The 24,410-nt window shown below is 44.0% G+C and overlaps 1 protein-coding gene across 2 annotated transcripts in view; it reads right to left on the bottom strand.

Moving 5' to 3' along the window:
* The window catches only part of FIP37 (FKBP12 interacting protein 37), a 94,760-nt gene that overhangs the window by 45,974 nt on the left and 24,376 nt on the right, over window positions 1–24,410 (bottom strand). For both annotated transcript variants that reach the window (XM_086814533.1, XM_086814532.1), the window contains 6 exons: window positions 17,563–17,630; window positions 17,305–17,341; window positions 16,498–16,585; window positions 16,263–16,327; window positions 15,464–15,541; window positions 5,555–5,602 (listed from right to left, as the gene is read on the bottom strand). In XM_086814533.1, the coding sequence (XP_086670659.1) occupies window positions 5,555–5,602; window positions 15,464–15,541; window positions 16,263–16,327; window positions 16,498–16,585; window positions 17,305–17,341; window positions 17,563–17,630 (384 nt within the window). The remainder of the gene's footprint in view (window positions 1–5,554; window positions 5,603–15,463; window positions 15,542–16,262; window positions 16,328–16,497; window positions 16,586–17,304; window positions 17,342–17,562; window positions 17,631–24,410) is intronic.

Genomic DNA, 24,410 nt, shown 5'->3' with positions numbered 1-24,410 from the left:
TGTTGAGTGTGTGCAATGGACAGAAACCCTAAAATGGTGGAATGGTGGGCAAAGGCAGGTGTACAAGGGTGGCACAACCAATGCTCTGATACCACTATTAGGTTTAGGGTTAGCAATGAAGCACACAAAGCACAGTCAACTTGCAGAAGGAGAGAGAGTGAAACAACATGATGCACACTGTAATGAGATGAGGATTCAAGTAAAAAAGTGAGTGACTTAATAAGTTGCTTACACACTCTAAAAGCGTGTGTTCACACACAGGGGAAAGAACACTTTAGTGTGAAGGTAGAAAGTGCCCGGGTGTCCCTAGTTCACATGGTCACTATTTATATTTATATTTATATTTATGTGCGTGCGTGCGTGCGTGCGTGCGTGCGTGCGTGCTCTGCACTGGATATTACCAAAAAAAGTGTGTCGTGCATGCGTGCATGCATGCGTGCGTGTGTGTGTGTGTGTGTATATGTATGTATGTATGTATGTATATGCTTTTGGCATTTTTGAATCAAAAACAGCCATGGGCTGTTATGTTGGCAGACATGTGTCATAGTATTATCACTCGTGCTTATGGTAATTGGCATGTCTCTCACTGGGAGATTGTTACGGGCAGATTCACAGGTAAAATTCCAGGTTGCCGATATGCCACTTCCTTATTGCGAGATTGGAAAGAAGCTCTTTCTTCTCTTCAGTGGAAAGGCCGTGATGCATTGATTGGTAGTTCTCTCAGGCTTGAAAGTATACATTGGTCCATGGTATTTATGCAGCCTCTTGCAATGAGAGAGTCACATAGGGCCTACTTTCTTTCGTCCATAGGGATCAACAGTGTTGATGATGTTGTGAATGATGAGGGATATGTTCTAACATTTCCCCAAGCTTGTCGAAGGCATGGTTTAGGTCTTCATCACCAAGAGGTGTGGAAAACTATAAGGACTTTATTACAACAGTATGAACCTGTTCCACAACTGAATGATGAAGACAAACTCAAAGATTGGCAGCTTACTGGTCATCAGTGTCATTATACATTACGTGACATTGCAGCCAAACAGGTCTATAAATGTTTGCTTCCAGCACCCTGGATCAAGACTCATGCTGAATTGCTTTGGGGCATAACTGAGAGCTTGTTTCCAAAGACTTCAAACAATATGGCGCAGTAAGTTACCTCTCAAGCAACGTCTCTACTTGTGGAGATGCCTTGTGGGTGTGCTTCCTATTTCCATGATACCTGCTAAACGCAATATTTCCAGTGATAGATGTTGTAGATGTGGAAGACATGCCAAAACAGTTCCACATCTTCTTTGGTTTTGTAGAATTTCACACTCAATCATAACATTCAAGGCCGTTTTCCTTCCTTTGAAGGAGGGAAACTTTTCTGGATATTTGAAGTTATTCCTCCTTGCCTCAATGGTTCTGATTGCTTTGTTCATTGGATGCAATACTGGGCATTATGGACCATGTGGAAGGCTCAAACCTCTATCATGTTCGATCAGCCCTCCCTTGATGAGCATGTTTTTTTCCGAGCTAATCTCCGACAGTCTCTCTATGATTGTTGGCATCTGCAGGACATTGATGACCGACAATTCGAGGTCTTTTCCACTGTTTCTAGCATTCTCTATATGGATGACTTCACCTTGAAGGCCATCCATCTCATGTACATTGCTTTTTGATAATAGAGCAGTTGGTTTTTTTAAACCAAAAAAAAAAAATGTATGTATGTATGTATATGCACATATATATATATATATATATATATATATAAGATTGGAATACATCCAACCTTACAAATTACGGGAATAATATATATATATATATATATAAGATTGGAATACATCCAACCTTACAAATTAAGAGAATAATTGCAATTATTTTAACTAGCAAACACAAACTAGGAAACACAAGAAAAAGTTTCACAAAGAGTACAAGGATATTCAAAAAATTTACAAATATCCAAAAATTTAAAGTTCAATTAATATACTAGCTACTAAGACATCAGACAAAAGCAAATGAAGATAAAATCCGGCTCATTAAGGTGGAGGCTAGATTGGCACTGTACAAACCCCAAACACCTGCTGAAGTGTACGAATTGGATGCAAACAAAATGGAGGAATGGGAAGAGCATGCAACAAAGGAACTAAAGGGGGTGTGGGCGGATTATATACAGAAATTGAAAGACGTCATGGAAGCACCCACACCCACCTGCAGCCAGATAATCCCTTATAAGAAGGAAGACAAGAATCCAGAGGGGGGTGCTAGGCAGCCAGAAGAGGGCGCTGACGCAGGCCGGGAAACCGAAAAAGTGGGTCAACCACATGAAAGCACCAGAGAGGAAATGGCAAAAAGAAGTGGGGTGACCTCCGGAGAAACCTAGGAGCAGCTGAAAGCACAGAATAAAGAACTAAAGCAGGAAGAAAGCCACAGTAGAATAGGACAAAGGGAGCAAAGGCAAGGAGTTGGTGTTGTGGACCCGCACTGCAATGGACACGATACCTGCTAATGAACACAGGTAGCATGTGCTGGGCACCACCAAGCATCTAGAGGATCAGACAAATGAAGAGACTGCACTCAATCAAGGCGCACATCGAAGAGCTGGCAGGGCTGGTGGAAGAATTCAAGGAGCAACAAAAGAAGGATAAGGAGGCCATAAAAGAGCTCAAGAAGCAGGCAAACAATAACCTAAGGAGAATCCACAAAGGAGCTAAAGAACAGAACGCCTTAGACGAGCTCAATGAAGCCCTCAACTCCTCTAGAACGGAGCTGGAAATAATGCAGAGGGACATCCAAGAAAGGGAGGAGAGGCATAAGAAAGACCTGGAGACTGCACAATCCAGGACTTCCAGAATTAGGGCCTAAGACAGAACAAGGCTAGGAAAGCTTTAACTCAGCATAAGATCCAGCTGTTGATCGAGCTCTTCAAGGCTAAAGAAGACTCAGAAAAGGAGCTGAAGAAGGCACAGCAGTTCCTGTGCGACCTGGCAGACCACGTCAGGCACAGCCGAATAAGGTCTCAGAAATCCGGTAATTCATAGACCAACCAGACAAAGACCTGCCATAGCAGCCTCAAGAAGAGAGCAGGACAGAGTCACAACTGGCAAGTACTGTGCCCAAGGAGACCCATGCAACCAGCTCCAGGTCTGTGAGATGATGTGGAGCGGTCTCCTGACTAGCAGCCGATGCAGAGGGCGACACCGAAAAACGGATCAGGCTGGCCGAAAAGGAAAGAAGAGAAGCAAGGAGAACCCCTTTCCATGCTTCTGGAAAACTTCCAGACGGATGGGCTTGGATCACTGGCAGAAAAATCAGAACCGGAGAGCTTATTATGATGATGCTATTCCCCAAGAATATTCAGAGCCCCATGCTTTTGCTGCACAAATGGCTATGACAATCATGCAAAGGGAACAAATCAAGTTTCCAGACGCCAAAATAATAGAGGTGGAACACACAAGACCGGAAGAAAAAATAGGCTTAGGACATGCCCCAATCAGCAAACACGAGAGATTACGAGCCAAGACAGTGTGCCATGGCAGTTTGTGCTCATAGTGCCTCGCACTGCACATAAAGTGCATATTTGGGTTGCACATAGGATATTTGTGCCTCTTGTCAGCTATTGTGAGTTGGGCACAGAATGCAACAAATGTATTTGGTGTTTTGTCTCAGGAGGACAAAATGTGATGGGAGCAATTACTCCTCGTGGAGTTTTATGGTCAGGGACTTGCTGGTTTTGCCAAGGGTATGTGCGAGTATATCAATGGTGATGAGCCCCGTCCTACAGACATTCTACCTGCCACTTCTAGCAGATGTTCTTAATAGGCTACAGCACCTACTCCTGCCACTCAGGAACAGAGAAGATGAGATGGATGTGATGCCCAAGCCATAGCTTTGATCTCTTTATTTATCAAAAGGTCAATTATTCCACGTATCCAGTCATGCAAGACTTCACAGCGTGCATGGGATGTACTGGAAACTATGAATTAAGCAAAAGATAAGCCTAGCGTAGCCTATCTTGAGAAAGAACTTGAGAACCTGCATATGCATGAAGGTGACAATATTGCAGATTCTCTTACGAAGATTCATGATCTTCAGGAGAAACTACTTAATATTGATGAGGTCATTCCTAAAAAGGAACTTGTATCCAAGACATTACAGTCATTGCCAAAGTCCATACCTTAATTTCCATACTTCTCTTACTTTGTCTCTTAGGGGTAACCCACCCTATGGTTTGAGGAGTTGATGGGTCTGTCGTTGCAAGAGGAACAAACAAGGAAGAATCGCATCAAGTTGTTAGAACCAAAGACTGCCATGCAAAAAACACATTCCATGCAAGCACTTTTACCTAAAACCATAATATCTACAGAAGAACTTGAGGGTTACTTGTTACTTCAGTCAAATGAGCTGCCTTGGTCTTTGCCTTGGGACAACTCGCCTTTATATGGCCCTTTTGACCGCAAGAGAACACTTGCCCTTCCTAATTTTTTGGAGGATCTACTCATGCTTCTGATATTTCTTCAGACTGGGTTCACCCGTAGACTGGGTTTGATCTTGTGGATCCTTCTCAAACTTAAACTTTCGAAAGTTTACGCCTAGAAGCTTGCTGAGAGGTTCCTGTGGTTCAAGGTTTCTTAGAGACGTTATTCTGCATTTGGCCAGCCATTGTCTCTTCATAAATCCTAGCATACCAGATGGCATCCTCCAATGTTTGCTATGATTGTTCTTAACCTCGAGTTTGCAAATTCAGATTCGGATGTAGAGGACACTTTGGATGCAGATTCCAAGCACCAGATGCGGAAGTAGCGGAGCCAGGAGCCGGATTTTTCAAAATCTCGCAGTTTCTTAGCTAAGGGACGAAACCTTTCGAAACAAAACCCCAAAAACCTCGAAACGAAAAAAACCTCGAAACGTTTCTTGTGACTATGGCAGGGACTCGTGGGAGTGGAACCTTAGCCACTGGCTCGGGGGAGGGTTGCGGACACGCACCGGTGGTGAGCTTGCCTGCACCCCTTTTATTTGGTTTCTCTAATCTTGTTTATGCCTGTGTATTAGATGATCCTTGGGAGGATTCCCCCACTACCATACTCACTGACAGCCAAAGTGCTATAGCTGTGGCACGGAATCCAGTTTTCCATGCACGTACCGAACACATAGAGATTCATTATCATTGTGTCAGGGAGAGGCAAGAGAAGTTTGAAGCTTTCCGCAAAGCTTGAGGCTTACTCTCCTAAAGAGAGTGATATGCATCCTTGTACAGGTTCACATCCAAACAATGAAAGAGATCCCAACCGAATGTTGTCCAAAAACATGGAGCCAGAGGTCTGTGTTAATTGAGTCTTGGCTTTCAAATTATAAAAGGGTTATGTCAATGTCATATACTTAAATTCCATAGAGCAATTCTTCAATTTTTTCCTTGTTCTCTTGAGATTCAAGTGCATAATCCTTTTGAACTTAAAAATGCATTAGAAGCTTTCTTAGAACAAAACAAAAAATAGGAACAATACCCTCTCAATGCATACAACAAGTTTCTCCAAAACAAGGGAAAGCAAAACATGTCTTAAAGAACAATACTAACCTGAACTGCTGGTGGCTTCATCATCAGCTTTAGATCATGCACCATTGTCTGCATATCCAAGCATCCATTAAAGAAACGTATCAAGACAAAATCACAAAGAAGCTTTGCCAGAATGCAACCAATAAGGAACACTTTTTCAAGGTCAAGGCTTTAGACCCATAGTTTCTTCCAACTCATTGCACTCCAATAAGGCTGGTCTTAAAAAAACAGAATTCAAACTTGTTCTCTCACATTTTCAAGTACCTCTATAAATCTAAAAGTTTAAAAGGTTTTCTTGATCTTTTTTTGGGGTTAGTAGGACAAAAATAACAGCTTGAGGTTTGATACGGTTTGGATAAATGAAGTATGTATATACGTATATGAATCAATAATAACATTGGATCACAAAATAAGTGGGACTAAAGCATGAATGATGAGAGGGGTACTTCTCTTAAGGAGACCTTGATATACAGTTATCATGTGATTGCTAAAGGCGGATGATAGAGCAAGCCTTGCATATTGATAGAAGCATAGTCTATTCTATGAAAGAACTTTTATTACAAAAGCTTTGATACAAAAAGTCCTAAGCCACAATGCAAAATGTGCTCAAAAGACTTGTTTGATACAAGTATAACCTGAGCAAAATTGCACACAAAGATAACACAAGAGGATGACTAGGAGAACAGAAGCCTAAGGTTGTTGCAAGCAAGTAGCAAGCCTTTTTTGTGGGATACTGTTGAAAGGATCTCCTTGACCAATCAAAGTAGCCTAACTTTTGACCTTCAGCTAGGGACACCTGCCTTGCTTATGAAATTCCCCCGTCCAATCTTGTCACACTTAAACTGTTAATTCAATCCCTCTTCAATAATAGTATATTATTAAGGAGTATTTTAGGCACCTCCTCTTTCTCACAACTAACTGCAGATTTCAGCCTATGTGAGGTCGCTCCATGGGGGTTCAAATGAGGCAGCTTATTGAAGAGAAGTTCACCCTCCTTGCCTTCCAATACTTCCCCATTTCTGAAAAGAAAAGAGTAAGCCGTCTCTCTTGGTTTCAGCCCTAGCTCATGGGCCCTAGACTCAAAGTGGCATCATCCACCCATGCAGCATGTTTCTTTGTACTCAACACTTGCTTCACACGAGGATCGCATGCAAATACTTAGGCTCCCACAGACTCTCTCCTCCTCCCGGTCATCGGCAGGAGCAACATATGCAGCGGCACACCCCACACATGCAAGCATAGTAGGGCTGTTCCGTACAGCTCACATGTGTTGCTGACAGCACTGCTACGGCCTGTGTGTGACTGTACGACAACAACACAGGCACGTACAGTTGGCGGAGAATGGTGTGGCAGGTTCAACAAGTGCAGCAGGTACAGAAACAGGTGATGTCTGCAATGTACAGCAAGTGCAGGAGCGGGTGCAGGGCGCTATACGGCCAAGACAGGGTGTACGTAGTTCTTCTTCATTGCATGAATTTTTTCTACAACCACCAGCCACATGGCTCTCCTCTTGTTTTTAGTGAGTGTGGAGTGCCCAAAGAGGGTGCCCACCCACACCTCTTGTCCCTACTCCAGTAAATGGGGCACCCTTTCCTTGCCTTGGTCAGCCATCATTAAATAAGTCTAATCTCATTATAAAGTGTCCGCCCAAGTATTAATGAGTGTGTACCTACAAGACAAGTTATGACATATTAAAGGCTTACAAAATAAACGAAGTGTTCAAAAGCCCACAAGCTACATCAACAAATAGTTCACGAGCGAGCATCCCAAATGTTACAACCACACAGACCACCTAAACGCAAAACACGAGTGATTAGTATTGACCCCCTAAGAGAGGTGCAGGCTGGCTCACCACCCAACCGTAGGGTTCTATGCTTCGAGCCACCCTCGAGCCAGAGGCTAAGGCTCCAATCCCACGCGCCACGAACCATGCCACTCAGCACTGGTATACCACCACTGTCTACTTGCTAAGGCCTTCAGCATGACCGTCCGTGATCCGTCAAATCCAATCATGTTCTCGACAGCAATCCTGGTCCATCACAGACCACAAAGTGAATAACTCTTTGTGAACAATAATAACCCAAGTCTCACTTATATAGTAGCTACTATTGCTATAAATAATTGTCTGGTCATAAATAGCCAGTATACTTGGTATTATTAACCATGAGCCTTAGCCACTTGTATTAGCTTGATTCCTCTAACCCTGATTCCCAAGGCTCCCCTAACCCTACTAGATTAGACCACTAATCTGAAAGATTAGTACTAGGTACGTAACATAATTCCCCTTCTAAAACATTTCCACTCTTGGAAACAAAATCTGTCTAAGAAAGAAAACTAGAGAACCTATGTTGTAAATAGCAACTAGCTCCCAAGTCGAAGACATTCCTAGTCTTGGAAATAAGAGAGGAAACTCAAACTACATTGACAACTGACTCCATAATTTGGTTCACCATTCATGCCCTTTCCACTCATAACTCTACCATAAGAACTGGCTAAATTTGCAGCCACTGTCCCTACAAATCTCACTGAAACTAAAAATAGACCAACTCGAACCAGAGTCGTGTGAGTAACACAACAAACCCTCAATCCAACTCCCGAGGAATCGGGTAACCTATCATCATAGTGACAGTTGTCATAGCCAATCAAATTACCTATCTTATCATGATTGGGTAATTCCTCGTACCCAGGGGATAAAAATACCTTCCCTCTCTGAGAACCACAGAACTATCAGATATCTAAACACTCTCGTCATAAATAACCACTTAAAGTGTTCCCATCAAGACCGTGTCTAAACCAAAACACCCATGATATAACTCTCCTACTGTACCATATCCTCTGCCAAATGCACAACTGTGAAATTGGTTGTACAGTAGGTCAATTCTTTCTAGGACTACACCTTATCTCTCGATGTTGAACATATGCAATGTTCCACCGGAACTAACGTATCCTTCTTGATGCCTAGACTCAGAACAATCATCATGAGTAGGAACCTATCTCAATCAAACTTTGACTCCCTAAAGTATCCAGAAACTTCAATCCCAACTCAGCCTATTGTGTCAAGGTAATCAAGATGCAAGCGAAATCTGCCAACATTAACACTCTCTATTTGAACTCGGTCAAACTAGTATAATCCAACCAATCAATACCTCACTACACAGCTCTGGATAACAGCCATAAAGCTGATAACCTAGACATTTGCCTTGTCAGAAGAATGGCCCCTAAACCGTACATTTGCCACGTCAAAGGTCTAGCTAATGAGCTGGACATCTGCCATATCAGAGGCAAGTGCACTCACCCCATAAACTAGGCATCCAGCAATCTTAAAAGCTAAAACATCTTCCTCAACGAAACCTTGTAAACCTGCACATCTGATAAATCCTAGCATCCCATACCACCAAAACATACCCCATACAAGTCTTACAATCCATCACTCCTCAGCTTGCAAGTCTTCCGGAAGATTTTCTAAGGTTGCTAGCAATCTCTTGCGGCGTACAAACTGACTCTTCTCGGGAGAGTAAAACTATCCAAGAAACCTACGGATTTCAATATCACCAAAATCTAGTCTGAATCTAGATCTCTACAAAATATATGTGCGCACATCAAGATCCTTCAGAACTCTCTCTGTGAAACAAAGAAGCTTCAACAAGCGTCTAGCAAAGCATACCCACTTTACCCGCATTTGGTGGTAAGAATAACCACTTTACCCAAAACATAGACCCAATCATAGCTGCAAATACCAAGAAACTACACAACACTCTCTCTGATCATCTGCAATCCACAATCACATTCTTCCTTCCGTCCTGTAATTGATTTCCCCAATCAGCTACCGCTTCCCGTCGGTCCAAAAATCCACCAAATAGGAAATGTAGATGTATCGAGAAATCCTGCATGTAGCATATCCGAGCATCCCATACCTACCACCAAGATACACTCCATACAAGACCGCCCTTTAGACATAAGATTAAGTCGAAGTGATCAATTCCTTCTCGATCCTGCCTTGACACAACCAGACTCTCACCTGAAGGACACTAACTTTCAAGTTAGCCCACCACATCAATCTGCCCTATATGATATACCCTCTTACTTCCTCCCATAATTCTAGGGCTACCATAGATACGGCAATCTTGCCCCAAATACAGATCATGAGGTTGTCATAAATGTAGAACACCCATCCACAACAATCTTGCCTCAAGCAATACTGTGTCTATAGCAACTCATTGGCCCAAATCATACCTACATAAGGCTGGCCAGATCGTGATTGTGCTACCACATGTAAACCCTATGAACCAAAGTTCAAAACTACGGAGGATAGTCGCAAGGAATGCTACCTTTACCCAAAAGAGTATCATTTCTCCAAAAAAAAAAAAAAAAAAAACTCAACCTGATTGGCATCTATCTATCCAAGGCTACCCAATGTTATTCTTGGATGCACGAAGGAACTATCGATCATGACAACTCTATCGGCAAAATAAATTAGATAAGTGCATAGTTTACATAGCACTATCGAAGTCATGCTATCAATCCTTTGCATCCTCTCCTAGTTCACACCAGGTAGCCTGCAATCACTAGGATCCCCACAAAAGATGTGGATCCCCACTTTGACAACACACCAATCACAGAATAAACACCAAATTACAAGAGTTCATCTAAACAAACTCAAGCTTACCTTGGCAAGACCGATCAAAGAAGGCTTTTTGGTCCCCCAAGTCAGTGCTCTTTACAACAAATTCTTCTCTAGAGATCAGGGTTGTTTCCTAGAATAAAATCACCCTTCTACAATTGGACCCACTCAAATATCTAGAGCAATAATCAGTCAAATATCGCGTACCAGTTGGGACACCAAAGTATATGTCTCCAAGGTGTGTATCTCCATTTGAACCTCCCAAGAGATCACCCTCCCACAAATCACTCGTGCAATGGTCCAGATCTACTCCTTCAGATAGGTCTACCATGAATCCGCGTAATCAAGGAGAATTCTGGTCCAAGAAGTTCAACTAAGGCATAACGAGCGCATACAAATCAAGAAGCTATGAAAAATCTGCTTGCCAGTACTTACTCCCTCCACCTATATCTGCTCCACATGGGTGTGAAGCCCACGGAAAAGCTTACTGAGAACTTCACCCGTGCAAGTGCCCATCACTTCCCAAGAGTCTCCCTGCTTGATTCTTCACTGAAAACACCAGCGGCAGTTACAAGACTTCTTCTTCTTCACCTCGAGGCTTCGATAATACCCTTCTCTTGTGGTTTCATGCTAGAAAGGGGCAAAATCAGGTTCAGCAAGCAGTCTGGCAACAATGCAGAGCTCCCACGCATAGCAAATGTATAGAGAAATGGCTGGAATTGCTGGTTGTACAGCTCTATTGCTGCCACACAGCTTTGGGTTGCTTCAAAAGGGCTGAAAACAGGTCGTACAGCAGTAGCTATGCCAGGAGGCGGCTGAAATCATGTTGTTCAGCTATTGAGGCGCCAAAAAGGGGCTGAAAACAGGGCACCTGCTGAGAGGAGTGCCAGGAGAGGGCTGAAGTAGGGCGCCCAACTCTAGGCATCAAGTAGGCGTGAGGAAAAGTGGAATGAGCTAGCTTCTCTTAGTGGGTAGGTGCTCTTTTATAGACTTGGATGGGGGAGATAGCTTTACATGCTAGAGGATGAGATTACATGCAAAAAGGTGAGGTTGCATGAGCTTGCATTGCTTGCATGGGCTTGCATGAACTTGCATGGAGGTAGGTAGGCATGTATGTGACATGCATGCATGTAACACGCATGCATGTAGGTAGCTTTGCATGTTGCATGCATGCATGTAGATAACTTTGCATGTAGCATGCATGCATGTACGTAGCTTTGTATGTTGCATGCATACACGTGGATAACTTTGCATGGAGCATGCATGCATGTAGGTAGGGAGCTAGACTCTTGCTTTCTAGGGGTGCCCTTAGTATGCAAATTTTCAGCTATCATGGCTGACTCCATCATATGGAGTAAAGTGCTGTTAAGATAGAGTTTAAGGCTCATCCTAACAATGGGTTGTAAACCAAACTCAAACTTCCGCATCTTTCTTCGTTAGAAATCTTCATAAAAGAAGTTACCTTACACAAAACAGCCCAGAACTTGTCCACATAAGCAAACATGTTTCATGCTCTTCTGAGACAACCAATCCCATTCTTTCTTCACATCCTCTCAAAATTAGGAGGGAGAAATCGCTCACGTCTCTCCTCTCAAGTATCTTAGCTAGCATTATATGATTCGAACTTGATATCCTTATCCCCACCGTTGAAAGTCTTCAATTTGTTCAAGGGTTTTCCAAGGGAAGAAGGAGAACGGGCTTTGGCTTTAACATGGCTTTAAGAATGGTGATGTGAATGGCTTCTATGAGTAGAAGAACTACAACTGGGTGAGCGGGAATGATTTCGAGTACGGGTATGAGCATGAGAATGAGAACGAGAGTGAGTGGAAGAACTGCCACTTGATGAGGAAGAATGATTTCGGGTACGGGTATGGGCATGAATGAGAACGAAATGAGACCGAGAAGAAACCTCCTTAGATGCATGAGGAGCTCGCTCGATGTGCCTCTTTTTCAAAGATTCCAGAGCATGCTGAATTTCTAGAATGGCCAAGATGGACTTCAATTCAGCCACGTCCTCCCTTAGTTGCTGAATTTCAGCTCCACTTTGGGATGGGGGAGTGCCAATGATGATTGTATCACCAATACCCAACTGCTTCAAATTGCTTTCGGGTTGCCCTTCTCATTGCAGAGCAAGGGAACAAAACCCAAAATAATTCTAAAATGCTGTCCGTGGGTTCTCCAGAATCACCTTCCTCTTGAGAGAGAGAAAGAAGCCTCGCTCTCATACCACTGTCACAATACGGAAGTGTGCTTACACCCCCCCCCCCCTCTCTCTCCCTCTCAAGGTAAATTCTATTGCCTTAAGGGAGTTATCTTATACAAGTACATTTAATGGATAGCCTGGCCCAGCCATGCACCACCGTTTCTTCCCAAAACTTTGAATGAAAAAAATCAATCAATCAGCTAGCTTGCAAGTGGCCTACCTACCACAAGCAACAAGGTGCCCAGCACTACCCTCAAAGATTGCCCAGCAATCCTCAAGAGAGCTTCCCAAGATCCAACTATCCAATGGCTGATTACCACCTTAGGCAAGTGCCCAGCACTTCCCATGAGTCTCCCCGCTTGATTCTTCACGGAAAACACAAGCAGTAGTTACAGGACTTCTTCTTCTTCACCTCGAGGCTTCGATAATACCCTTCTCTTGTGGTTTCATGCTAGAAAGGGGAAAAAACAGGTTCAGCAGCGGTCTGACAGCAATACAGAGCTCTCACGCATAGCAAATGTGGAGAGAAATGGCTGGAATTTCTGGTTGTACAGCTCTATTGCTGCCACACAGGTTTGGGCTGCCTCAAAAGGGCTGAAAACAGGTCTTACAGCAGTAGCTATGCCAGTAGGCGGCTGAAATCATGTTGTACAGTTACTGAGGTGCCAAAAAGGGGCTGAAAACAGAGCGCCTAGCTGAGAGGAGTGCCAGGAGAGGGCTGAAGTAGGGCACCCAGCTGTAGGCATCATGTAAGCGTGAGGAAAAGTGGAGTGAGCAAGCTTCTCTTAGCAGATAGGTGCTCTTTTATAGACTTGGATGGGGAAGATAGCTTTACATGCTAGTGGATGAGATTACATGCAAAAAGGTGAGCTTGCATTGCTTGTATGGTTGCATGGGCTTGCATGAACTTGCATGGAGGTAGGTAGGCTTGCATGTGACATGCATGCATGAAGGATAACTTTGCATGTAGCATGCATCTATGTAGGTAGCTTTGCATGTTGCATGCATGCATGTAGATAACTTTGCATGTAGCATGCATGCATGTAAGTAGCTTTGCATGTTGCATGCATGCAGTAGGTAGGTATGCACATGCATGAGCAAAGAGTGAAAAGCCTTGAAAGTAGAGAGTGGACAGCCCCTTCTCCTCTAATCTGCACAAGTTCTTCTGATGGCTCATATGCTTCATAGAAGAGGGCGACCAACTCCATGAAGGGTCCCACACTTCAACAAAGGTGCCTGGCCTTCTTTTAATGAGTGTGAATGCCCGGCCTCATTATTAATGAATGTGAACACCTTTGGTTATAACTCTTCATTGGCCTTCAAATACCCATTTCTTCTGCACTACACGTGAACAGAAGATAGTTTGTGCAGCACATTGGCCCACGGGTGCAATCCAGGCGTCCCTAGATCCATGGGCCCCGCATGCAATGAAATCCAAGAATTGTCTAGGCATAGAAAACCGTACACACAAATTAAAATGAACCATGCAAACAATGTATGCATCTTAATACATATTTTGGAAGAAACCCCATCTATTCAACCATGTACTCGAAATCCTTACAGAATATGGCATTTGGCTCTCCAAGATCCATCACATGTCCATAGCCGCTTTCACATGCACCTTTGTGGCCAGGGTCTCCAAGATGCAACTGGCACTCACTCAGGTGGCCGCGTTGACATACTCCTTCATTGCCACGGTCTCCAAGATTCAATTGGCACTCTCTAGGAAAGCATGGCCAAGACATGCCATGGTTACATGTGGTGCCTACACCCATGTCCATGCATGTAAAAAGATTAGTGATATAATCCCGAAAAATTATGAGGCAATTACACGGTGATACCAAGTGTTACAACCCCACGGATCTCCTAAACACAAAACACGAGTGATTAGTACAAGCCCCCTAAGAGGGGTGCAAACTAGCTCACCACCCAACCGTAGATTCTATGCTTTGAACCACCCCGAGCGAGAAGCTAAGGCTCCAATTCCACAAACCATGCCAATCAGCACTGGTATACCACCAACGTGTGCCTGTTGAGGCCTTTGGCATGATCGTCCGTGATCCGTTGAATCCACTCATGTTCCCAACGGTAATCTTGGTCCATCACAAACCACAAACAGCAGTGGGTACTGCTGCTATAAATAATTGTCCGGTCATAAATAGCGAGTATACTTGGTATTATTAACCATGAGCCTTAGCCACCTGTATCAGCCTGCTTCATCTCATCCTAGGGCTCCCCTAACCCTACTAGATTAGACCACTAATCCTAAAGATTAGTACTAGGTATATAACACCAAACACGTGAACTGGACACACAAACCAAGCATGCAAACTAAAACAATACATGCGAAAGCATTTCCAAGGCATTCAAACATGTTGTACAGTGCACATCTTGTTATGGACAATCTCCCATTCATGTAGCTTGTATCCAACGACCATTTTGGGCTTAGACAACAAGTCCCCAGGCCTACCAGAATGTCGTGTCCTGAATCTAGGCGCAGACCAAGTCCCATGCCTCACAATCCAGACTCTGTTCCTGGGCATAAGAAAAAGCCCACAGCCAAACAGGCACCAGTCCAGAGCCCGAAGGTTCAAAGCACAGGAGGCCATTTGGGCCCCCAAATGGTGACAGCTTACCTTATCACTTAAATCATATGACCTACATCATTGTTGTGTCAAATAAACTGATCTGTCAGGTTGACTAGGAAAAATAGCACAGTGTGTGATGGCTAGTCATCATAATCACTGTCAGATCAAATAAAGTTATACGTCAAGATCAAATAAAGTTATATGCCATGTTGACTGCACATGATAAGCATCACATGTTCAGTATTACTGAAAAATGGGTAAACAGAAATGCGAAAGCTTTCTCTTGTATTTGCTTGTCAATAAAGCCATCTCTTGTCCAGATATGCCTTGATGTCCAAAAATGGCCCAGCCACATCAGTCCCTTAGAGATGGCCAGTGGAAAATTTCTCAAGACATGGCATTAGTGACACTCACACTAAGGAGGTAAATTACATGGTTTTGTCAACATTTTTCTCAAAATAATATTGTATTGAATATCAACATTTTAAAAAAAAAATAAGAGATAGTATAAATATAACCTTCAGCTCGACAATCTGTTGCTCTTTGTTTGCAAGTTTGACAAGCATTGCACCCTCCCTCCTTTTTGCATTGAAAATCTAAAATAGAAGATATAAAGGTGAATGAGAAGCCAATCTGTAAACAATGTTTTGATTTGATGTAAAGATCACTTCATAATGTTGAGACACGTCTTTGACGTCCATGGATGTGTAGCCTTGTGGTGGAGGGTTTTGCCTCTCAGGCTATGAACCAGGGTTTTATACCCGCCAGTCTGCACCCTTGGACCGTATATATGTATTGTACACAAAAACATGCACACATGCACACACTACATGCATGTATACATATAAAATATATACATGTTTTTATATGTATATATACTACATGCATGTATACATATATATCTGTGTGCGGCACCCATTTGCGCTCACATGCATTTGTGGGTGCATGCATGTGTATGTGAACATGTGTCTGTATATATTTATTTCTGTATTTACTCGGGGGGGGGGGGGGGGGGGGGGGGGGGGGGGGGGGGGGGGGAGATGGTGGTGGTGGTGGTGATGGATGATGTGGGAGGTGGGGGGGTGCTTCAAGAGGAGCATTGGCTGTGGGTGGTGAGCTTACAAGATGGCCTCTGCTAACTTTATGTACTTGTGTGCAGAGTTTTGAGGTTCAGGGATTGAGTACAAACGTACAGGTGGGGGTTCAGTCTACCCTGACAGAGATAAGTGGTTTATTGGCACCTGACTACCCTAACCTTGAACCAGATTAAAATCTAAGCCTGCCTGCCATGAAGCACTACCATGTCAACAAACTCACCTGATCCTTCAACTGTCCTTCTGAAGCCTGGGATTTTTGCAAAACTTGCAAAACCACTTCTGGATCTGCATAAACATCAAAACCACCAAAAAAAAAAACCCAAAAAAAAAAGCTTGGCAAAAGGCGTAGACAATAATACTAATTAAAGCAAGTTGATCCTCAAAATATACAAATAACTTCCTCCTTTGCAATTATTTCAAAAAACTATTTCAGGGTAAAATCAACAAAAAGTTACCCGGAATTGTGCCAGAAGGAAGAATTGAATCATTTTGAAAAGCTTTCCTCCACCTCTCTAGCTCCAAGTTTGCCAGTTCAACTTGGGCCTACAATGGTATGCAAAGAACGGTCATTTCCCATGATGTATGCAGGCACAACTATCAAACTGCACCAAAAGAAAAGGATTACTGAGCTAGATTTTTTATTAGCACTAAAACTCCCTTAAAAGTGCCTTGTGGAGGCACTTTTCCCAGAAAAAGGTGACCAGCAGTAGCCCGGGGCATTCTTAGTAAATTTACGGGATGCCACCTATGCGCATGTCCACTTGAGAGATACCCTGATATACGTGACAAATTTGGAGTTGCTATACCCTCTTGTGCACACAAACCCTCAAATAATACCCCCTTATTTATTATGATACAAGGGTTTTTGCACATATATGCACCATTCTTCCAAGCTCAATCCCTGTGTGTTAGACATGCATTCTATGATTGAACTCCCCTTGGCAATAGCCCAAAGCCCTGGGGAAAAGAGCCAACCCAAGCACTTTTCCTAACATCAAGGGCCTTGGTAGCCTTTGTCAATTTCAGGAACAGTGTCCAAGTCGCTGATTAATAAACCCCAATGGAATTCTGCAGAGAGCTCAACTTGATTGTAGCCATGGTGCTGCCTCCTCATTTTCTGCATTACCATACATGGAAGGTAAATGACAGATGACCAGGTTTTGCAGGTCATATCTGTCGGTGGATCAGGGAAAGAGGCAGACCCAGGCACTTGACATTTATAAAATGCATACAGAATGTCAATAGGGCAAAACTGGGCCAACCTGAAGAGAAGATATCTTGTCATCCCGCTCTTCTAGACTACAATAACAATAAAGCCATGTTATCATGATCAATGGAAATAAAAGTACCATAACATGTGAGGAGAAAACATAAAGAGCATTGATAGCTGCAGCATGTGCCATGTTAACAAGATTGTGCACACGCGCATGTCTTATTGATCAAAATAAAACTGGGAATGCCAATGCCTAGTCTTCCATGCATTGGCGAGACTCCAAATGAGACTGCATCAAGTTTAGTACCTCGCTCTTAGATTTATGATTGTCGTAGTGGCATGGTCAACACCTCCTGTAAGTGTAGCTCCATAAATCTGATAAATGAAACAAAACTTATCAGGCAACCCTTTTCAGATCGTTTCCATTGCATTTTCAAAAGTGTGTGTGTTTGACATACACACATGCGCACACACAAGAGGAAATGTATACTCAAAGACATCTGTTCACCAAAAAAAAAAAAACTACCACCACACGAGTGTTTTTTACATGGTTACCACGGAACGTCGTTCCGCCTTCCTGGAACGCCGGAACGCCGTTCCGGGCGAAGGCACGTTCCCGGAACGCCGGAACGTTCCGCAATTTTTTTTATTTTTTTATTTTTTTTTTTTGCGGAACGTTTGTTTTGCTTGCAGAAATGTATGTTCATGTCTTGGGGGAGCAAATATTAGGAAGCATATTTGGCTATCCGTATACAAAAAGTTACATTTTTTTGTGTCATATGCTGACATGTCATATGACGTGGCGTTCCGCGACGTTCCCGACCCGCTCCCGTTCTAGCATCCGACGTTCCCGGAACGTTCCCGTTCCGTGGTAACTATGGTTTTTTAACAAGGTCAAAGACAATGTCCCGCACCTAGCAACAATTTTTAAGGAGCGTTGAGCTTGTTGTCACTAGATAGCAGAGACTACTGCTGGCAATGAAGAAGTTTCTGATCCTTCTCACTCGGCTATGAGATTCATCTATTTCCATAGACTCCCCAAGGAAGAACATAAGCAACCTCACAGCTTGAAAGTTGATGCCCACTGTCACAATGTTAGTTACAAATCACTCACCAAAAATCCACCAAATTAAGTGCCATAAGTATGGATCTTAGTCACACCCTGCAACAGCACTAACAGCGCCTTGATGGTGATTAACAGCCATCTCAAGGTGGGGAGAGGTCCCTCTTGATGCTGTATGCGGAAGCCAAAGCAGACTGGGAACAACCCGATGAACAGTAACCTTTTTCAGATGTTGCATTAACGCACATAGGATAGGAGTTGGAATCTGAGTCTAGATCCAAGTTCATTGTTGTATATAATCACCTTTTGGCAATATGCAGCCTCTTGTTTAGTTTGAGTGATTAGCGTTAATTAGGGGGCTGAATCTTGTTTTAAGAACTCCTCCTGATCCTCAACTCACCCTTGCGGCCTCGGGGTACTAGCGCTGCAATCTAGCACAGAATGCCCTCGTGTGACCCCTCAGCCGCTCATTTATTGTTTCCTTTTAGGGCTGGTTGGTTCATCTAGGGTTAGTCAGCTGGCTGCCAATTGTGGCAACTGGCTTTACACTGGAGCGCCTGGTCTAAGGATGTCCGGACAGCTCCTGGGCCTTCTGCATGGTTACTATCCGACCTCTAATCTTGCCTCTAAGCCGGCTGACCATGTCCACGTGGCGTCTCTCTCTAAGACATTAAGGGCCCCTTCTTTAAAGTATATACTAATCAATGCTTGCTGGGTTATACCTCATGCAGTTCTTCCCCCCTCTCCCTCTGATGTAATCTCTATACTCCCTGTAAGGCAGGCAGCCATGGGATTGGAAATAATAGCCACAGGCTAATAATAATAACTAGGGGCTAATAATGGCTATAAGCTTATACATAAGGCAAGAGCGCTTTATAAATAAAAGTAGGCCACTTATAGCCACGTTACTACTATATAAGTTACTTGGGGTCACTTATTAGACACGAGATCAAGTAGAGCCATGCGGTAGCCTGGGTTACCAATGAGCGTGCAAGATTTCTCGGCCATGGAGCTGTCAGCAGGTGATTCGGCTTGGTGGTATGGGATGCCAAGTTGGGGTCATCAGTGACTAGTGACCAGCAGGCTCGTGGCAATCTGACCTCAGGCTCGCAGGTGGTTCGAGGTACTGAACCTACAGATGGGTGGTGAGTCACTAGCCACAATCCATCGCGGTCATGTAATGTTCTTGACCTTGGTCCTCAAGAGGTTTCTATGTCGGATGTTTCTTGGGCACGGTCTGTGTGTGTCACATGCACCTTGTACCAAAGTGCTATGTGACACACTGGCTCTACATCAATGCAATATGAATACAACAGGATTACCTTTCTTAGGAATGTTTTGTCGTATGCCATGACCCCATTGTGAGCCCCACTCCAAGACATTTCAGGCACGAGCTACGTAGGTCAGTCTCCACAGCCATACAGAGTATGCATGTGTCAGTCCTCTTACCCACTTGGAGAATTTATTAGATAGGTTTATGTAGAAGTCAACCTTAGCTTTAGAAAGTGCATTAGCAAGCATGTAGAGGCTAGTTGCAGATTAAGCATGCCTATGGGCCAGCCAAAGGCCAGCCCATGCCCATGAGGCATAGTAGGCAACATGACCAGCCCTTAGAAAGGGTTTATGTCCAGTCTTGGCAGCCCTCAGCAGCTGGCCGCGACAGCATAAGAAGTAAACATGCTTCAGCATAAACTGCTTACAGGCTACAATCCGGTATGCTCCTACAGTCGGCCAAACATGATGAACGGCATCTGAAACATGCACAGCATTAAATGCTAGCCAAAAAGCATTATTTGTCCAAACAACACAGGCCGACAGCATGTAGTGAACCGACCAGCAGCATCAGTCCATATATAAGCAGTCGCCTAGTTCTCGAATCTCAGCATAAACCAACATTCATAAAATCATCTACAAGCAGTGAAGAGCAATATGTGTGCCTAGAGCCCTCCGGCCTTGTACACACATTTAGCAAAGCAGCACTTTAGTGTGATACAGTTCACAAGGCCTCCGCGAAGAGCATTCAGCCAGCATATGTGCATCCCTCAGTTTTGGGTTCGCATAGCAGTCATCGAAGAGCTATTCAAAGGAGCTGGGACACCATATGGTTCAGCCTACGTTCGGTCTACTCCATCCTTGCGTTTGGTAGACCTCAGTCATTTTTCATACTCATTGTACAAAGTTCTCCAAAGAAATATAAGCAAATACTCCTGCTTGCAAGGCTGGCGGGCTTGACCTGTGCGCCTACTCTTGCAAAAAAAATTGGAGCCACTGATGTACCCATTACTGGAGCATGGCGAGTAGGCAGAGATAAAACCAGGGCGAAGATATTGATCATCAGGTTTGGTGACTTGGAGAAGAAGGCGGCCTTCCTCTCCAAAAGGATGGCCCTTAAGGGGGAAAAGATTTATTTGGATGAGGACCTTACACCGGCACAGATAGCACACCGGAAGGAACACATGCCGCGTGTGCTTGAGGCAAGGAAAGAGGGGAAATGGGCGGTATACAAAGATGGCCGAGTCATCGTTATGGAGAGGAGGCCCGCTTGACGGTGCGCGGCCTATGAGACCTTGTGATTCACGGTGTGGAATTGCAACGGAGCCCTTAGAAAAGATGCAGGATACTTTGAGGATACTTTCAGACACAGTGATATTGCTATGTATACGGAGACCCATCAGGGCACAAACAAGAGGCTTCCTGACGTCCAGGGTTATAGATGGGAATCAGTTTTCTGCCCTCAGCCACGCACAATGGGAGGTACCAAAGGATCTCGAGGAGTGGCAATACTTTACAGGGAGGAGCTTCGTGGCAAAATACATGTGGTACATAGAGATGCAGATGCGAGGTACATGTGGATCCGAATATGTAGAGAGGGGCTCCGCGAGCTATATGTGGCGGTATGCTACTTTCCCCCAGCCCACTCTAGGTTTGCACCATCAGGAGAGTCGCCCTATATACCACTATATGATGATATCATGAGGTTTGCCAGCATGGGAGACATATTACTGTTGGGAGACTTTAATGCACGTACACGCACAGAGTAGACATAGTTGTATGATACTCAAGAGGCTATGTACAGGGAGATCACAGCAGAGGATGTAGGGTTGCAGAGATCAGCACAAGATGAGGGGGAGATTACAGATTATGGCACTCGGGAGTGCACATGGGTTGGTCATATACAATGGCTTATCGAGATGGCAAGGATCAGATGCTCTCACACACTGGAACTCTAAAGGGGGAGCGAGCACAGTGGACTACTTGATGGGATCTCCTTCATTGATACCTGATGTGCGGGGTTTCACGATTTGCAGTAGGCCCATTGGCATAGCAGCCGATCATGCATACCTGAGTTTCACACTAGTAGGTAGATCCCCAAGAGATGGGCCAGCCACTCATCTACCTAGGTACCCGAGATATCAGTTTACACGTGAGAGTTGGGGTTTATCGAGATGCAGTATCTGATGGCTTGTTCGCTTTAGACCCGCATAGCCAAAAACCAAGGGTCTTCATGCAATAGAGATGGTACAACAGGTTCAGCTCTCCATTCAGCCCGTACAGTAGGTACAGCGGCTGGTACAGCTGGTACAAGGGCTAGTACAGCCAATACAGTGGCTAGTACAGTAGGTACAGCGAGTACAAGGGCTGGTACAGCCAGTACAAGGGCTGGTACAGTAGGTACAAGGGCTTGTACAGCCAATACAGTGGCTGGTATGGCAAGTACAAGGACTGGTACAACAAGTACAATGGCTAGAAATCATAATAAATGATTAAATACCCTTGCCATCAGTATTTCTTCACGATGGAAGCCTCCAAAACAGTCCCCAACAGCCGGTATTCTTCATGGGAAGCCTTCAAGAGAGAGAGAAAGAGAGTAGCCATCATTAGGGCAGCTTGTAACGGTGGCAGAGGCTAGTGTGTAGCAAGAAAGCCTCTCTTAATGAAGAGAGAGGGCTCCAATTTGTAGATTTGGGGCTCCCATGAGTGAAAATGGAAAGAGAAGGCTATGATGACAAGTGGAGAGCCACACAATAGCTGAAATGACAAGTGTGAGGCTACTTGTCTCACTTTGTAGTGATACCATTCGGCCTCACCAATGCACCGGCGGTGACATTTAACAAGATGATATCTCCGGTCATTATGGAGCTCTTGAAAAGTGCATGTTCATCTTATACTCATCTTTTCTGCTATTGCAGAGTAGCATGAGCAGGATCTTGAAAAGGTCTTGCAACATTTGCGAGACAATGCGCTCTACATCAATGCAAAAAAGAGTGAATTTGGAGTAAAAGAAATTCATCATCTCGGATATGTTATCAATGCAGACGGGATTAGCTCAACCCTGAAAAGATAAGGGCAATTCTCAAATTGGATGTTCCCAAAAATGCTCAAGAGATCCGCTCTTTTGTAGGTCTCTGCCAAGCATACAGTTCCCATATGGACAAGTTTTCCAACCTTGCGACACCTCTTACAGATCTGCTCAAGGGCATGAAGACAAGTCACTTCAAATTTTTGGAGAGCATTATTCGATACATGTGTCAATCCTCTTACCCACTTGGAGAATTTATCAGATAAGTTCATGTAGAAGTCAGCCTTAGCTTTAGAAAGTGCATTAGCAAGCAAGTAGAGGCAAGATGCAGATTAAGCATGCCTATGGGCCAGCCAAAGGCCAGCCGCAAAGGCCAGCCCATGCCCATGCGGCATGCTAGGCAACATGACCAGCCATTAGAAAAGGTTTGTGTCCAATCGTCAGCCCTCAGCAGCTGAGCGACAGCATAAGAAGCAAACATGCTTCAGTCGGCCAGCATAAACTGCTTACAGGCTACAGTCGGGTATGCCCCTAGAGTCGGCCAAACATAATGGACAGCATCGAAAACATGCACAGCATTAAATGCTAGCCAAAAGGCATTATTTGTCCAAACAAAATAGGCTAACAGTATGTAGTGAACCGACCAACAGCATCAGTCCATATATAAGCAGTTGCCTAGTTCTCAGCATAAACCATCATTCATAAAATCATCTACAAGCAGTGAAGAGCAATATGTGTGCCTAGAGCCCTCTGGCCTTGTGCATACATTCAGCAAAGCAGCACTTTAGTGTGCTACAGTTCCCAAGGCCTCCGTGAAGAGCATTCTTCAGCATTCAGCCAGTGTATGTGCATCCTTTGGTTTTGGGTTTGCATAGTGGTCATCGAAGAGCTATTCAAAGGAGCTTGGAATAGAGCAAATGGTTCACCCTAAGTTCGGTCTACTCCGTCCTTGCGTTTGGCAGAACTCAATCATCTTTCATACTCATTGTACAAAGTTTTCCAAAGAAATATAAGCAAATACTCCTTGTAAGAGGAGGGGGGGGGGGGGGGGGGGGGGGGGTGTTGGGCCTTAAGTGGGTAATTGGGACCCAATACTGTGTCAACTATCTATCTTCTCTCTCTCTTTCTTCTCTTCTCTCTCAAGGTGGAATTGCATGAACTCACGGGTATAAAGAAGGCTTTGTTGTGCGTTCAAACAATCAACCTATTGCATGCTACAATGTGAAGACCTTACACTGGTATCAGAGCTTGAGTCTGACAAGGAGAGAACCCATGGACCTGGGAATTGAGGAGATGACATGGGAAGTGCAGAAGAAAGTGCTTTTGCCTGCCACTTTTGGCACGAAAGCCATGGAGCTTTGCATGGATGTGCTAAGGATAGAGATAAGGAGAAAAGCACTCTTGTCATAACCTTACCCATGCTAGCTTTTGGGGATGTCCTGAATTTGCCCTTAATGTTGGTAGACTGGATAACTAGAAATAAAGCATGTAGGCGTGGAGGAAAAGTTGGTATGAGCACAAGGAAAAAGGGACTGTATGCAGGCTGGTTAGCGCACAACGGAGGGGTTGGTTTAAACTTTAAACCCATGTGTGTGCACAGCAAAACATTTTAATACGCGACTACTTCAATAAAAACCCATTTTTGATGTCAAATAAAGGGTATCATGACACAACAGAGTAAAATTGAACCCAAGCCTCAACAACTTTTTGTTTGTTATACGGTTTTGTAGGGATATGATTAAGCCCTTTGTTAAATTCTCTCTTTAGTGCCATATTTTTTGAAACTTCTCTG

The sequence above is a fragment of the Cibotium barometz genome, chromosome 20 (genome assembly GCF_041138505.1).
Source record: "Cibotium barometz isolate CiBa-2024 chromosome 20, ASM4113850v1, whole genome shotgun sequence".
NCBI lineage: Eukaryota > Viridiplantae > Streptophyta > Polypodiopsida > Cyatheales > Cibotiaceae > Cibotium > Cibotium barometz.
This window is presented reverse-complemented; position numbering and strand designations above follow the sequence as displayed.